General features: G+C 40.2%; 1 protein-coding gene across 1 annotated transcript in view; it reads right to left on the bottom strand.

Moving 5' to 3' along the window:
- LOC108798606 (importin-11-like) overlaps positions 1 to 16,169 on the bottom strand; it is a 71,013-nt gene that overhangs the window by 38,686 nt on the left and 16,158 nt on the right. The window contains exons 3-4 of the mRNA XM_018570364.1: positions 1,768 to 1,863; positions 1,220 to 1,333 (exon numbers count right to left, since the gene is read on the bottom strand). Of these exons, the coding sequence (XP_018425866.1) occupies positions 1,220 to 1,333; positions 1,768 to 1,863 (210 nt within the window). The remainder of the gene's footprint in view (positions 1 to 1,219; positions 1,334 to 1,767; positions 1,864 to 16,169) is intronic.

The following is a 16,169-nucleotide window of genomic DNA, read 5'->3' as shown; positions in this document are numbered from 1 at the left end:
GGAGTTAATGTTTACAGAGTTAATCAACTTCATTGGTGGATTTATCAAGCCCATTCATGAACCTCCTAATAATGAAAATACAAGCTCTACGTTATGTAGGGTACAGGCTTTCATTTTTTTCACTAAGTGCAACTCAGGCTCTCTCTCGTGTTTACATCTTCATCAAGTTCTTGGGAGAGCATTTAAAGCACTAACAGCTTCCAGTGAACTTCTAACATCGCTACACAAAGCAAGTAATTGCGCAGGTGGTTGGTAGGTATCCTATGGTGCAACAACCTACTTTCACAGAGCTTGCTCTTCCCTTTCCCAATACGGGCTAGATATGTCACCCCACTTTTCATGTGACAATGTTTGGCCCTGGTGACAAGTCATTGAGACACTGTGCATTGTGGCTTGAAAGAGAGTGTGCTTACTTGCCCTATACCAGGAGTTTGGGATTCTTAGGGAGCTCCAGCAGGTTATATTAGGGTGTTGGCCTTGCTCTGTAAAGGTACAACATAACATTGCAGAGCTCCTGCTGAACCGTTTTCCTCATAGTATACACTTTGCAGGATGGTATTGCAGGTTTTTGTTTTAAAAGAATTTATGGTGAAAAGACTACAAGCAACAAAACCAATGGGTTCTATATGTAACAAACCTTATATTGCCATTCAGCATAACTCTGTTTAAAAATACAAATATTACAAAGTGGTACTGTACTTTGAGCTATTTTCTTTTGGAAGAATGTAATATGAGCACGTAGCCTGAGCTCCAAGCCCATAAGAACTCCGGTGTTACAAAAAATTAAAAGTGAAGAAGTCGAACGGATGGAATTTCCTGATGCTGGTTAAGGCCCACCCTGTGGTTGAGCACCAATGCAGACAAAAAGATATATTCCACTCTTAAGAGAACCCATCTGTCGTTATTTTTATATCCTTTACATAGTGTCTCGTACACTGTAGACTTCCATAAGCCCCTGTTAAGTTAAGGACGATGTGAAGAAAACCTCCTCAAAATGTGTATTGAAAAAATTCAATGTACATAAAAAACAACAACTCTCTATTGGAGTAAGACTGCTTATTACATAAATATATTTTGGGGCAACACAAGGTAATGCAAATATCTACAAGTCACTTTAGATTCATAAATCAAGGACAAGCAGTATGCAGTCTGTATGTGACATGAAGTCTATTTTTTATTGCCCAACTGACAAAGTCCAATACAATTTTCTAATACTCACCTCCTGGTTGCATTCCTGTGACATTTGATTTAACAGAGAAAAAAAGCAGATTTTGTTTTGTAGAAGGACACGACCAAGAACTCCAAGATATGTCGACATAACAACTGGATATCTCTGTAAGGCAAAGATATTGGGAATATTTAGAAGTCAAGTGCCAATAATACTATCCCCCAAAAAAGTTCTGCACACGTCCTTGCAATAGTTCATCGGCTATCAACATACAGTATATAAAGAACATAAGAATATATTAAATGTACCATGTATCACCTTTGAACATGATAAAGGGCATGAATGCCTGAAAGGCCAAGTATGCAAGCTGCATGAAAATTTGACTAAGCACATACATGTGCAGCTCAACCTTTTTGTTCGTAATATATTAGTGTTGTCAGGACAGGAAGTAAGGGATAATCATACAATCATTTTAATTCCTTTATAAATCACAGTGTATAGGAAAGCTCCAGTCACATTTTTTTTGTTACATACAAGTAAACACAGAATAAGTAACGTTATAAAATAAGCCATTTACAAAGACAAAATATTTAAATTACCTCTCCTTCAAGAATACCCCTAAAGACTGGAGGCAAAAGGGCATGAAACATTTGTGGGCCAGTGTCAGGGTTCACCAGTAGGACATTCTCAACCACCTAAAAAAAAATAAGAATCATGCAATTATCCAAATGCATATTAGGTTGTGTGCATACATTTTTCTGTGTGGTTAATATTGAATATTGCCACATTTAAACTTATTTTCAAGCATGATCATAAAATCCATTTACAAAATACATTGATCTATACCAGTTATTGCCTGCCAATATTCTATGTTCTGTTCCTGTGCCACCCCCAATCCATTCCTGCTTCATGCTTTTCCCAACTCTTGTCTGACCTCTGCCTCTCCCAATCCTTGCCTGTCCCCTGCCTCTCTTGATGCTTGCCTGCCCCCTGCCTTTCCCATTCCTTGACGTTTCTTTGCCTCTGCCAATCCTTGCCTGCCCTCTGCTTCTCCTAATAGTAGTGGCAGCACAAGCACATAGGGTGGAAAGCAAGCTAGATTGTGTTTACTGTTGGAAAATCAACAGCATATATGTACCGATTGTATTACGGACTACAATATGTGTTTTGAGCTGTAGATGGCAGTGTAGTGCAATGCTAGTGTTTGTGTGGATGTTAATCTATGATATACAGGAAGTTCTCTCTGTATGCTGTATAATGCTATATTCTGATGTATTATTCTACCAAGCAAGTAAAACTTAATTTAGCATTCCTCAAGATCTCAAATCTTCATCTAAACACATAGCCAACAGGTTATGGGCCCAGGCACTAAACAGAACACTGCAAGTCAACATCTAAACTACTGAAAGATGGCAAGCAGTTCAGATATGAAGTTTGCAATCGCAGAGCTATTCGCACAGCAGCGCACAATACCAACTACCAGTTATGGAAGTTCAAGCTTGAAATGCTGCTAAGTAAAGACGCCTTGTGGCAAGTACTGAGTACAACAGACCCACTAATGGACTCGCAGAGGAATGGGAAGAAGAACAGGCAAGCAAAAGCAATAAGTCTGCTAGTGGAAGATGACCAGCTCATACACAGAAGAAAAGAGAATACAGCTAAAGGTATGTGGACAGCATTACAAAAACTACATGAGTGGTCAAACCTAAACAGTAAACTATATCAGCTACGCAAGCTATACAAGATGAGACCAGAAACAAGCCAACAAATGCATGAACAGCTGAATGCCATGCTGGAAATCGTAGAACAGCTATGTGCAATTAGAGAGGAAATTAAAGATAATAATCATATAAAGATAATAATCATGTGGTGGCATTACTGCTATGCAGCCTTCCAGAGTCATACAGTGCTCTTATTAACGCTCTAGAATCTGAGCAGGAACTAACAGTATAATACTCCAAAGGAAAATGAATTGATGACTATGACAGAGGAAAAGAAAATATGCACAATTAAGAAAGTGCGAAAGGCCTTAAAGGGCATGTTAGCGACAAAGGGAATACCACCCTGCAAGCTGTCATATGCTGCAAAGACACATAGCAAACTTGAACCAACATCATGGAACGACATAGAAAAATTACCAAAACGCAAAGCCAATCAATGCAGAAAGGTAGCAAAAGAAGAAATTACTGTGGATGCACTCACCAAGCCATTACTAAAGGATAGTCCCAGTTTCCTTCGAGAAAAGCTAAATGTCATATAGCAACTCATATGCTGTTGAGAAGGTGTGTTGGAAATGCAACAGCATAAATGTACTGATTGTATTACTGACTGCAATATGTCTTTTGAGCTGTAGATGGCAGTGTAGTGCAATTCTAGTCTATGCTATTCTTTGTGTGGATGCTTATCTATGATATACAGGAAGTTCTCTCTGTATGCTGTATAATGCTGTAAAACTTAATTCAGCATTCCTCTAATTTCATCTTTAATTCAGCATTTCATCTAAACACATAACCAATATTAACAGCCCTTTAGGCCTACCTGAATGCAAATCTGTAAGGTCCTTGCCTGTCCCCTGCCTCTCTTGATCCTTGCCTGTCCCCTGCCTCTCTTGATCCTTGCCTGCCCCCTGCCTCTCTTGATTCTTGCCTGCCCCCTGCCTCTCTTGATCTTTGCATTTCCAGATCCTTTCATGTTCCCATCCTTGCCTGTCCCTATCAGGTCCCAGTGCATGCATGTCCCCTGCCTCTCCCGATCCTTGCTTGTCCACAGCCTGTTCCCAACCTTGCCTATCCGATGCCTCTCCCGATCCTTGCCTATACCATGCCTCTCCCGATCCTTGCCTATCCCATGCCTCTCCTAATAACTAGCACAAGCAGATAGGGTGGAAGATAGGTCAGATCATGTTTACACCCCATTATGTCTACCTGAATGGAAATTAGTAAGATATATGACAATCACAGTACACATATAGACATTTTACAAGTGAACTCTGGAGCAATACATTGCAACACACAAGGTGTGATGTATATCTATATACTGTATTTTTGTAAGAACTGCAATTCTATGCACTGAAAACACATTAGAATGTATCCTGGTGTGAATAAGTCCTTAGGAGTAAAAGGCTCAACTATCATTCAGTATTAGAAGAACAACACTGCAATTACAAAGCACAAAGGACAGGTGCAAACTGCATCTATTCAGAAATCATCTCCTCACTAATCTCACACCTGCCAACTAAAAATGAACTGGCTGATATGCTCCTTACCATCATGTCTTTTATTGTAATTGTAATGTCTTCCTTATATTGTAAAGCGGTGCGCAAACTGTTGGCGCTATACAAATCCTGCATAATAATAATAATGCTGGACACTCTCTTTATACTTACACATACTTTACCTTATTCAAAAAGGCTCTATAAACATCACCACCATCTCAGCATAGAGAGTGAGGATCACAGCCAGGGCTCCTGCACCTTTATGAACAGAACCATACATGTTTTGTATGCGTCCAAGTTCAGTTTTATAGTTAAGTGCTACAGGTAAGCATATTATTACACTAATATCAAAATATAGTAAAACCTTCTTAGTTGAAAGACACAACTGGGATGATTTACTAAGCAAGCTTAGTACATAGGGTAAAGCTGTGCTCACGTGTTACCAAATGATGTGCAAAGAGGAAAACATTATTTTTGACAAAGTAACAATGGCAGCCACTAATGTATTTAAAACTAGCAAAAAGGAAGAAAACTGCAGATTGGCTTTGCAAGATAGACAAGATACTAAACAGTATTCCCTTGCATACTTTCTAGCTAGTCAGGAAGAACAAAACTAAATAAACCCTTTTCAACATCTCAGGTTTAAATCTGAGGATTTTGTTGCATACATTTGCAAATACATTTGAAGCCACATGAAAGCATCTTTGTATATTGTTATCCTTAAATCCCATCTCCAGGGAAACAAAAAACCTTTCCTTGCAGTGGGGCAACTTTCGTACTGCAACGGTTAACTGCTCATTTATGTCTAGGGGATTGTGAAGAGCAGTCTTACTTACCTGATCCACCCCCCACCCCCGCTGGCTCCAAGACAATCGCCTGCAGCCAGTTCCCCACTCCGCTCTGGCGGTCAGAGGTGACAAAATCACATCTAATGTAGGACCCAAATCCCTGCATTACATGTAAAGAGACAGTCCACAAACCAGAGCACAGGAGAGAGAGGTGAGCACCAACCACCAGGGGAGCGGGGATCAGGTAAGTAAACGCGCTTTACACTATATTCTAGACATTATCAAGCAGTTAACCCTTGCAGTGCAGGGGTAGCTCCACTGCATGGGGAGGCTTTTGTTTGACCAGGCATAGGCTTTAACTCTAAACTATGTAATCTCCCAAATGGGGGCATACAGTGGCTTGCAAAAGTTTTTTGGGGGGTTTGTATCATTTGATTTACACGACATGCCTAGCACTTTGAAGATGCAAAATATTTTTTAATTTTTTATTGTGGTACAAAATGAAATAGGACAGAAAAAAACAAAACCGGAGCGTGCTAACTATTTACACCCCTAAAGTCATTACTTTGTAGATCCATCTTTTGCAGCAATTACAGCTGCAAGTCTCTTAGCGTATGTTTCTAGAAGCTTGACACATCTGGCCCCAGGGATTTTTTGCCCATTCTTCAAGGCAAAACTGCTCCAGCTTCTTAAGGTGGATGGGTTTCGCTGGTGAACAGCAATCTTTACGTCATGCCACAGATTCTCAATTGTATTGAGGTCTGGGCTTTGACTAGGCCATTCCAAGAAATGTAAATGTTTCCTCCTAAATCACTTGAGTGTTGCTTTAGCAGTATGCTTAGGGTCATTGTCCTGCTGGAAGGTGAGCCTCTGTCCCAGTCTGAAACAGGTTTCCCTCAAGAATTCCCTGTATTTAGTGCCATCCATCATTCCTTCAATTCTGACCAGTTTCCAAGTCCTTGCCGATGAAAAAATCCCCACAGCATGATGCTGCCGCCACTATGCTTCACTGTGGGGATGGTGTTCTCTGGGTAATGAGAGGTCTTGGCTTTGCGCCAGACATAGTGTTTTCATGGAACTTTCTTGCTGGTTTTTTTTATGAGGTAGGTTGCCAGGTCTTTCCTCAGCCCCCCCGCCCTATTTACATGGGCTTGGAACAGGCATGCAGAATGTAATAACCAAGTCATGAACCATTTAACCTACCAATGTGTCTTTGGACATCTATAATGAATAATAGTTTATTTTTTTATTAAACAAAAAAAAACCGTTATTGTTTTATACAGTCTTCTTATCGAAGACCAAACACTGAAAACAAAATGCAGGACTAACCTAGCTAAGCTACCAGCTTGCAAAAATTAATGCTAGAGCTTCATACAGTGGTTACTATATGGAATATTCATCAGAATATGGCAGTTTCATTTTTCTGGCCAGTGAAGAGCGTAAAACTTCACAAGAATAATAAATAACAACAACCTTTAGCAACGAACAACTAACTGTCAATAAACCTTCAGTAGCCGCATGGCTTTGCTCAGAATAATATGTTCAAGCTCATACACAAGGAAGTTTAAGTTATGGAGCTGAGAAAATCATTCATATGATAGATTTAAAGAAATTCCTTTGGACAAAAAAATTCAATTTAAGTGCATCCAGCAGCTTATGCGGTTAACAAATTGAGTTTATTCATGTTTGAAAACAATAACAATAAATCATTTACTTTTTCAGCGGACAGCAAAAAGGAAGAACTTTAGTTGTAATATATTTGTGAGTTTCTTCACAATAACTGCCTGTTTTAAATCCTCCACCATATTTCAATGCATTTAAAACTTTGGCCAGTTCATAACCCTCCATTTGCTAGTGTGTTTCCGATCATTATCATGTTAAAAGATCCATTACCCAGATTACAAGCAGATGAGCAGCAAGTTTGAAAATGACTGGCTAAAGTATTGCAGACTTGCCAAGCGTCACAATTTTGTTGCACAATTACAGCAAGTCTGCATTGCAAGTCTCCAGAAGAGCGAGCTTGCAGAGCTCTTGCTAAGACCTGCAGGACTCTTGCTGTAGACTTGCAAAGCAAATTTGCTACAAATTCAAAAAGTGTCAACTAGAACTTGTGCTGCGAGTGTTCTGCAAGTCTGCAACTTGCCAGGAATGTGTGCAGCAAGTTAACAAGAATTACAATTTAACCCTGCCACAAGTTTGTGGCAAGTTATCCTTGCTATCTGGGTACAGTTCAAATGTAATTATAAAATTGATAGCCTCACATTATCATTTTGATTAGATTCATAATTCATAGTTGCCTCAATGACAGTAAGCTACTCAGGCCCTGAAGAAGCAAATCAACCTCCAGTAGCTACCGGCTTGTTTGTGTGCATCTGTGGCTCCGCTGCATGAAAATTTTGGGGGAGGCTGGATATTTATCCTGTCTTCCTGGAAATAGGTCTCTTGACGATCCCTGAGCCTTGGGTAAGTGGCTGCATAGTGAAGTTATATTGAGGAAACATGTCTAGCTGAATATAATACACAGATTTGAAAAGTATGGATTATTGATGGACATACTGTTAAACAATGAATTATGTATTCACAATTAGATTCTTGCCGGGAATAAAACTCCCTCAGGAAGCGTACAAGTGAAACGCGGTGGATCAATTTGGAGCAGTGAATCACTGCACATGAATTATTATGGTTAAAATGAGATGTATATACTATGAATGGTAATATGTAAAATATATGAACTGTGAGAATTAGGCAAGAATTTAGGGAATTGAGAATCATGTATGTTAATAATACCACATTTTTTACTTTTATTATGTAATGTTTTTAATGAATTGTAATAAATTTATATCAATTTATAACCTTCTGATGCCTCTTTAAAACCCCACTACAACTTTGGTTGTGAATTGTTGTTCAATTGAATAATTTGGGGTGAGGTCTCAGATCACCTGGGTTGACATCTTGGGTAGTGCTATCTGTATCAAAAATCTCCAACATACCATTTCCACCACCATGCTTTACATTTGTTTTAAGGTTCTCTTAAAATGCTGCCTTCAGTTTGCGCCAATTATGTCTACTGTTGCTCTGGCCAAACAACTCTATCCTTGTTTCATTATTCCACAGCACATTGCTCCAGAAGGCCTGTCCTTTGTCTCTATGTTCAATTGCAAACTGTAGCCCTAGCTCTATTGTTCTTTTTTGAACAAAGCACCAACAGCCCACAACAATATCCTCTCCAAATTCTTCTGCAGAGGTGTACTTGTAAAAAAAGGTTACTGCTGCCTGTTAAACTGGGAAGGGGAGACTACAGAAGTAGCTACCGGCTTGCGCTGAGAATGACAGTATGCTGTAGATAAGCAATGTTATTCAAAATAATACTAGCCCCAACACGCTGGCAGCTAGTACTCCCAGGAAACTGAAACCAGACCCTCCCATCTGCTATTTTAGGAAGTGGGACCAGAGTACTAGCTGGCACCTTGTGTTTTGTTAATGATCGCACTGTCTGCAGAGCGCTGCCATTCATAACATAAGCCGACACCTAGTATTTTAGAACTTCTCCCTGGTGTAGCAGATGTGCGGGTGTCAGGGGTACAGCAGAAGATGCACAGGGCTGAAAATTAGATGGCAGAGTTGAGGAGTCCCTCACCTCTGTATACTTTGTCACCGCCCCCTCAGCTATGTGTATGATGTCCACATTGTTCCCTCAGCTCTGTGTGCCTGAAAGTCAGACTTAATTAGAATTTGTCTTCTTTCTAGCAGTGTAGTCAGACCGCACTGGGGGGAGGGGGGCTGTGCTTTCAACCACATTAATTTAGCAACTAAGGCACAGATCATAACATGACAAGCTGCTCCATGCACTAGGTCCCTGGGGGATTCCACAAGGATTTAAATGATAGTGATACTATTTTATAAAAATGTGTGTAATCTCTTTGTAACTGTAGCTAAATGCACTTTGACACCAACTGTATTCCAGTCCTCGTGACAACTCAAAATTTGGGGTAATGGTGATAATGGTTACCAAGACAAATAGGTGGATTAATTCCCCTGTAGAGGGGACACAAATATCAATAAAAACCAGGTGTTTAACTTCTCTCCACAAAGCAAAAAAAGGTTTGGCAGCAGCTGCTGTCACTATGATTTATGTGCTGTGCATGCTATGGGCACCTGCTTTTCACGTGTGCCTGTGGGTTAAGCATTTTAAATTGTACAAAGGTCCTCTTAATTCAGACCTAAGCTCACAGTTCAGGAGCACTCTAGAGGCATTAGAGAGGGTGAGTAGTAGTATTAGATCCAGCAAAGGCATACCTGTCAGTCACAATTATAATTTTCGCGATGTTTGGGTTGCAGGTCACGAGAACTAAACCTGATATTAAGTCACATGATCAGCAGTCAGTTACTTGAACTCAAAACTCTAACAGCATCACTGCAGTGTTCCATGGCATTACATCATGTGACCTAAAACTAATTAAACTGATTCCAACATTTCCACTGGTATTCCCTTAATTGTATAAGGGAATATTATCATTAAATTTGGCTGATAATGGTAATGACATAAGTCCCATTATATTTGGGCCACTGTCATAAAGCCATGGGATTTTTTCCTAAGATCCATGTGCAGCCCTATCCTGGATTATCTACAAGATAAAGGAACAGATAAGTAACAAGTGACTAGCATTACATTTTGAAGAGAACAATTACTGTTAGAACAAAAGACAAGTAACAAGTGATGCAAAAAAAAAAAACAATGAATATTATCAATCCCTTACAATTTATATTTAGTAAGCGACTGCTTGGATTCTTATAATCTTCTATTTCAAAGCCCACAAAACATCTGTGTTTTCTTCCCCAGGCTGCATCTACAATGATAGCAGTTTCCAAAGTAAAGTAGATGATTTGCAAACTGTACAGCTAAGAACAGATGTTATTTCTCCAGAAATGCTGTGATGCCGCCATGGACTGAAAACACACAATGCAATACGGGTAAACTTAAATGTATTCAACAAAAAACATAGAAATAATTTGATCTTCTATTCCAAAAGTAATTAAAAGAGTACCAGCAAAACTACACAGCCTAGACATTAAGGGGCTCATGCATGAAAAGTGTGCCAAGAAGACAATTTCTTGAAACCCATAGTGGCCAGTAAAAATCCCTGTTCTGCACTCAAGAAATATAGGTGGTTGCTAACTAGCTGCTGTGGGGAATACATTTTTTTCTTAGCCCACTTTTCAATAAATAGGCATCAAAATCCATTACATTCATGTGTCTGGTGTACACACAGCAATCAGTATCCGCTGCCTGCAGTTATCAGGGCGAACACAAATAATGTTTCTTGTGGCATTAAAGCAGCTCCTGTGGAAAGTGCTAACACTCAAGCTGAAGCAATCAAACTCACCACAAACTGTGTGTATGTTGCCATGAACTGATTCACCGAACACTTGTCAAATGGCTCTAATTTTCATTCTTGCCTTTGGAATCTAGATGTTGCACTTGATAAATACCCAAATTATATTTGAATGGTCCTGGGTATGAGGTCACATTTCTGTGTCTGAAGATGACTCTGGGCTCGGAGGTCATTTGAGATCTGACTGCTTTACAGAAGTTATTAAACACAGTCCAGTAGCTCCCTTAGTTGTCACTAATACTCCCTTAGTTGTCACCAGACAAGTGTCACCTTGGGAAGATTTCACATAAATTACTAGCCCATTGATAACGCAAAATGTTTCTTTATTATCAGTGACAATGGTGACAAAAACAAATAGAGACAGTGAATCTTCTCAGTGGGGACATAGTCAATGAAAACTCTTTCACACTATAAATACAAAAAAAAAAAACACAACAAACTTTAAAGGTTTTTGAGGGCAGTCAGATGCGGACCAATTCACACCACCTCCAGACCAGACCAGATTGTTTCTGGACCTAAAATGCATCCCAATGTTTCCCAATGCTCTTCTTGGCCTCAGTTCACACCATCGTAGTCAGTTCCAGACCATAAAAATACTGCGTGTCACCATTTGTCTGGTCTGGAACGCACCGGAACACGCACAAACGCGTCAAGAATGTAACGGAACACAACGCATTGAGAAAAAAATATTTTGGGGGGCTGGTTTGGATGATCTCATCACCCCTGGACTTCTTGCTTCTGTGAAGAGAGAGATCTGTGAAGATAGGAACCATGATGGCTGAAGTGGACACCGAATTCTTTGTAGAACTTGTGGAAGCCTGCCCAGAGCTGTATGATGCGAGGCATGGGAAATATACGAACAATAATATGAAGATGGACAAGTGGAGAGGCATTGCTGCCCAGGTTGTCCCTGGCTATGATCATTTGAGCAGCTCTGAAAAGAACAACCGTGGTAAGTTCATGTCTCTTATGTAGAAACCACGAGAAATATATAGGGTTTGTGGAGAGATGTGAATGACCAGGACTAGATGGTTATCTAAAATTAATATCGAGTTTATTTATACAAACAATATTATATAATAATTTAACATTAAAATTCAATACAATTCATGTATCATGAGTTACCGCGTATACATTATTGTGCCTATAGCCAGTGATCAATTTCATATATATCACAATACAGTCACAGTTATTGCATCAGTATCTTCATGATCATATATTACGGACATTGGTATGTTTAACCAATGTGGTAGCTTATCTTAGTTGACCCGACGCGTTTCGCCCAAGGCTTCCTCAGGGGACTCATACAGATTGATCTAGCCATAATAGATAAAAGATTCCCTTATTTTACATCTAGTTGTTTGTGATAGGGCTACATCTACTTCAAGAATATATCATACATTAAGGAGAGATAGTGTCACATTGGATACGTGATCTATATACAATTGTTAATACAGGTGATCAGTCCATAAGGATGTGATCAAGAAGTACTCACCATGCACGGTCAGTACGCGGAGTACAGGAGATGTCGAGAGGGTCGATGAGATGAAAGAATTAGGGATTGAAGTATTCCAGTCACCCGACCCAATCCTTTGTCACACCTGGGGCCTCAAGGTTGCATAGGGGGATATTGCCCCAAAGTCATCCAGTTGCTTCCCCAAGATGCCCAGCAGGGGTGGGGATGCTATGATGAAACCTTATTAGGTGTTATTTTTGAATAAATAGTCCCCCTGTTGAATAGAGAGGGTAGGAGCTGTATATAATTCCTATCTCGATCTTTGGTATATATTGACCCCTTTTCCCTTGTTTCATCAGGTGTTTCTATTCGTGTTTTTTATTGTTGGTTTTTGTTTATCGGTGAGGTGAATCTCCCATTCGGGGATTGTGTGTTATGAATACAGCTTGGTTATGTGAACACAAACTAGTGAGTGATTACATGTATGTGTGGGTGCTTGAAAATTTGTATGTGATTTGGGTCTGAAACTCCATGATTTTACAGTGCACCATACCAAAAATTGGTAGTTATATATAGATGTGTGTATAAGGGTGTATATTTCCTTATTTTACTGGTTTGATGTGTCTGTGTGTGCATATCTGCACCATGGTTTGTATGATCTAAGGTTGGCCCCTCAGGGTCAGCTGTGTGCTTATGTGCTTGTTTTTTGTGTATACCAGAAGGGGAAATCATCCCAACTGGTGTGCTATATATAAAATATAAATGATGTCTCTTATGTGCAAGCATTGTGCTGCTCTTTTCCTGGCTAATCTGTAGGTTTTGCAGAGGTCCCCCAGCAAGACCCAAAATTGAACGTGTCAAAAACGCATTAAAAAAATCAGCAAAAACGCAACGCAGTGAGTTCCGGATCTGGTCCAGAAAATGGTGTGAACCTGCCCTAAGAGCCCAATCACACCACGTCCAGATCATCTCCAGACCAGACCAGATTTTTTCTGGACCCAAAATGCATCCCAATGTATCCAGCTGTCATTTGTAAGGAGCACACGGGGCTCCTGTGATTTGCGCATTCCTGTTTTAATGTATGATTATTTTTTTTATAAACATATATAAAGGGATGCACCGATACCATTTTTCCAAGTACTAGTACTGATACTTGCCAAGTACTCACAGATACAAGTGCTGATACATTTTTATTTTTTGTCACGTGTTTTTCTAAAACAATCGACTAATGATTTCAGGACAGTGGTGGAGCACCAAGGCCCAGTCCCAGCTGCCACCGCTGCAACCCTGGTAGTTCTCCTGAAAATGGCAAGTATCAGCATGGTATCTGAACATCCCTAGTAGCTAATCAACAGTTTGTCTCAGGTCTCAAAACTTGATATGGAAATTGTCTGACCCAAGTCAGACTACCAGAATAATGTTTTGCTTGTGCCGATCATGCTCTAGTATCATTGGGAGTGAGTTGCAGGAATGTAATGGTCATGTCTGCCTCCACCAGAGTCGGCTATGGTTATCCTGAGGAAGTGTGTGGCCATAACCTAACTTATGTAATGCGCATTACTGGCAAGGCATAGGTTCACCATAAATCATAAGTGTTTTTTCAGAAAGGGATGCTGTCTTTCTGAAATTATGCCATGGTTATGCAGTTTTATGCAACCATGTCTGTATATGGAATAAGTTAAGACATTTGCCACGGGTAAAAGGAGAAAAGTAAAAGCTGCCTTACCAGTAGGCATTCTGATAATTCTTTGTTTTTTTGCAAAGCTCCAGACGCAGTTCCAGTGGGTTAAACCACGATATGCATCGAGGGACACACTGTCAGACACACCTGGAAGTGTTGGATAGCAGCAATAACCGGAGCACTGCAAGAGGGTGAAGATTGAGCACATTGCTCGCCAAAGGTAATAAGAACTCTTCCTTTTACAGGCAGCTGCTGGTTACAATTTTTTTCACCTAATGACAGGGTCGCTTTCAAGACAAATAGTGATTGGCTGAATTCTTCTACAATTATTTTTGTTATTATACCAAAGAGTGTGGATGACTTTTGCAAGGAATACAGCTTGTGGTCAGCACTGCAGCTTTAATGGCACACGTTATAGCTTTTTAAAAAGTCAGTCTCCCGGAAATGGCAAGACAGACGGCACTGTGAGTTTCTATTAAACAGGTCAATTGTGACCTTGAAAAAGAGCAAATGCACCTTTAATAAATCACTTGCCATCCATGATAAGTGAAGTATAGCAGATTTAGTATGTTTCTGAGAACCTGTCAACTGATAACTACCTAATAAGTATTCTGGGAGAACAGGTGGAAAATAAGTCTCCCTTTTAGGATCTGGACAAACAACATAACCAGCAAATAACAGACAGATAAAAAGAAAAAGCAGGTCTAAAAAATCATTTTATTTTGCGTAACTTTAGTTTTTTTTTAACCCCTTTCCTCTTCACTGCAAATAAAGATTATATGTGTACACACTTTTCTCTCCCCAAGGGTCATCTTCCTAGTCTGATGATGCCACCAGTCCTTCCTCCTCTTCTTCTCCAGCGGTGGGCAGCCCATATTGCTGAACGGAGCAGCGCTCACATAATGACGTGATTCTGCATTTAGTTTAGTGATACTCTGCACTCCGGTTGCATGATGATGGCATACGTCCGTTACAGCTTGGGATCAAGGGAATTGGGTTGAATGACGCAGACAGGGCCGGATTTACTCTCTCTGCTGCCCCAGGGCCAGGTTCCTCAATGCGCCCCCCTACCCACCAAACCCCTCCAATGGAGAATGGCAGACCTGCAGGCTGCATACAAGTGATCTCAGCGACATCGCCGGGATCACTTGTACAAAACAAGTGGCTTCCCCGCTGTACATTTAGCTCTGCATGACCAAAGCAGGCTAAATGTAGAAAATAACTACCCGCCCAGTGCCCGGAACTGCATGTCCCAGGCATCGGGAGATAGGAACTCCACACCCCTGCAGCCCTCTACTCCCTGCTGCCCCAAGTTCGGGCCTTGGTTGGCCTTGTGGGAAATCTGGCCCTGGATGCAGACCAAACTTTCTGCGGAGATCAGTAAATTCTTCAGCACAGAAATCAATCCCAACATTATTGGAAACCAGAGACTGGATGGTAAGAGCCATGCTGTGGGGGTACAAATGCAAGGGCTGAGGGAGCCAGCCTATGTACTAGAGAGAATTATGTGCTCAGAGAGAGTGTGTCAGCACAGTACTATAAAGCAGACTAAACCAGGCCTCTCTTGGAAGTTATTAGAAATTGCAAGAAGGTTTTACCCTTCCCCTGGGGACCTAGGGTGGCTAATCTAACATAGATACATAATTACTCAATTGTCACAACACTGATTATATTAAGTATACTTTAACCGCTTGCTGACCGTGTTGTTTACACCCCCTTCCTGTCCCGGCCATTTTTCAGTATTCAGCGCTGCGGTACTTTGACTGACGTTTATTCCGTCATGCAACGCTGTACTGAAATTAATTTTATACCATTTTCTGGGGATAGATAGAGCTTTCTTTTGGTGGTATTTAATCCAAAAACCACTGGGGATTTTTTTTTTTTACTATATAATAAAAAAGTACAGAATATTTATTTTTTTAAATGGTTTTCCTTTTATTATTTTAGGAAAAATGTATTTTTACCCAATTTTTTGGTAAAATATAAAAAGCGGGGACACGTCGGGTAAATAGACACCAAAAATGTCAAGCCTTAAAATTGCGCGCACCCGCGAAATCACAAAAAACCACCATAGCCAAAATTGACCATAGGCAACATTTTAAAAGATTTTACTGCTCATCAGTTTAGTGTTATCAGTGATTAATGGCCCTAAAATGATTGCTCTCATTGCGACGTTCGTGGCGATATGTAACACGTGCAGCATAATTGGAGCAATCATTGTTTTTGCACATGTATGTGGGGGTGGGGACTTAAACTATTTTTTGTGGGTTTCTTGTTTTGTTTTGTGTGTGTAAATTTGTATTTATTTTGTGAGCAATTTTTTGTTTTTTTTACACTTAACTTTATTGTTATCACATAGGGTGCTAGTATCCTATGTAATAACAAATTACAGTTACAGGTCCCCTTTATGGAGACATCAGGGGTCTCTAAGACCCCTAATGTCCCCTAGTGACCCCCAGAGAAGCTGAT

This window comes from Nanorana parkeri, unplaced genomic scaffold (genome assembly GCF_000935625.1).
Source record: "Nanorana parkeri isolate BGI_ZX_2015 unplaced genomic scaffold, ASM93562v1 scaffold1520, whole genome shotgun sequence".
NCBI lineage: Eukaryota > Metazoa > Chordata > Amphibia > Anura > Dicroglossidae > Nanorana > Nanorana parkeri.
Note: the sequence above shows the minus strand (reverse complement) of the source record. Positions and strands in the feature narration are given on the sequence as shown.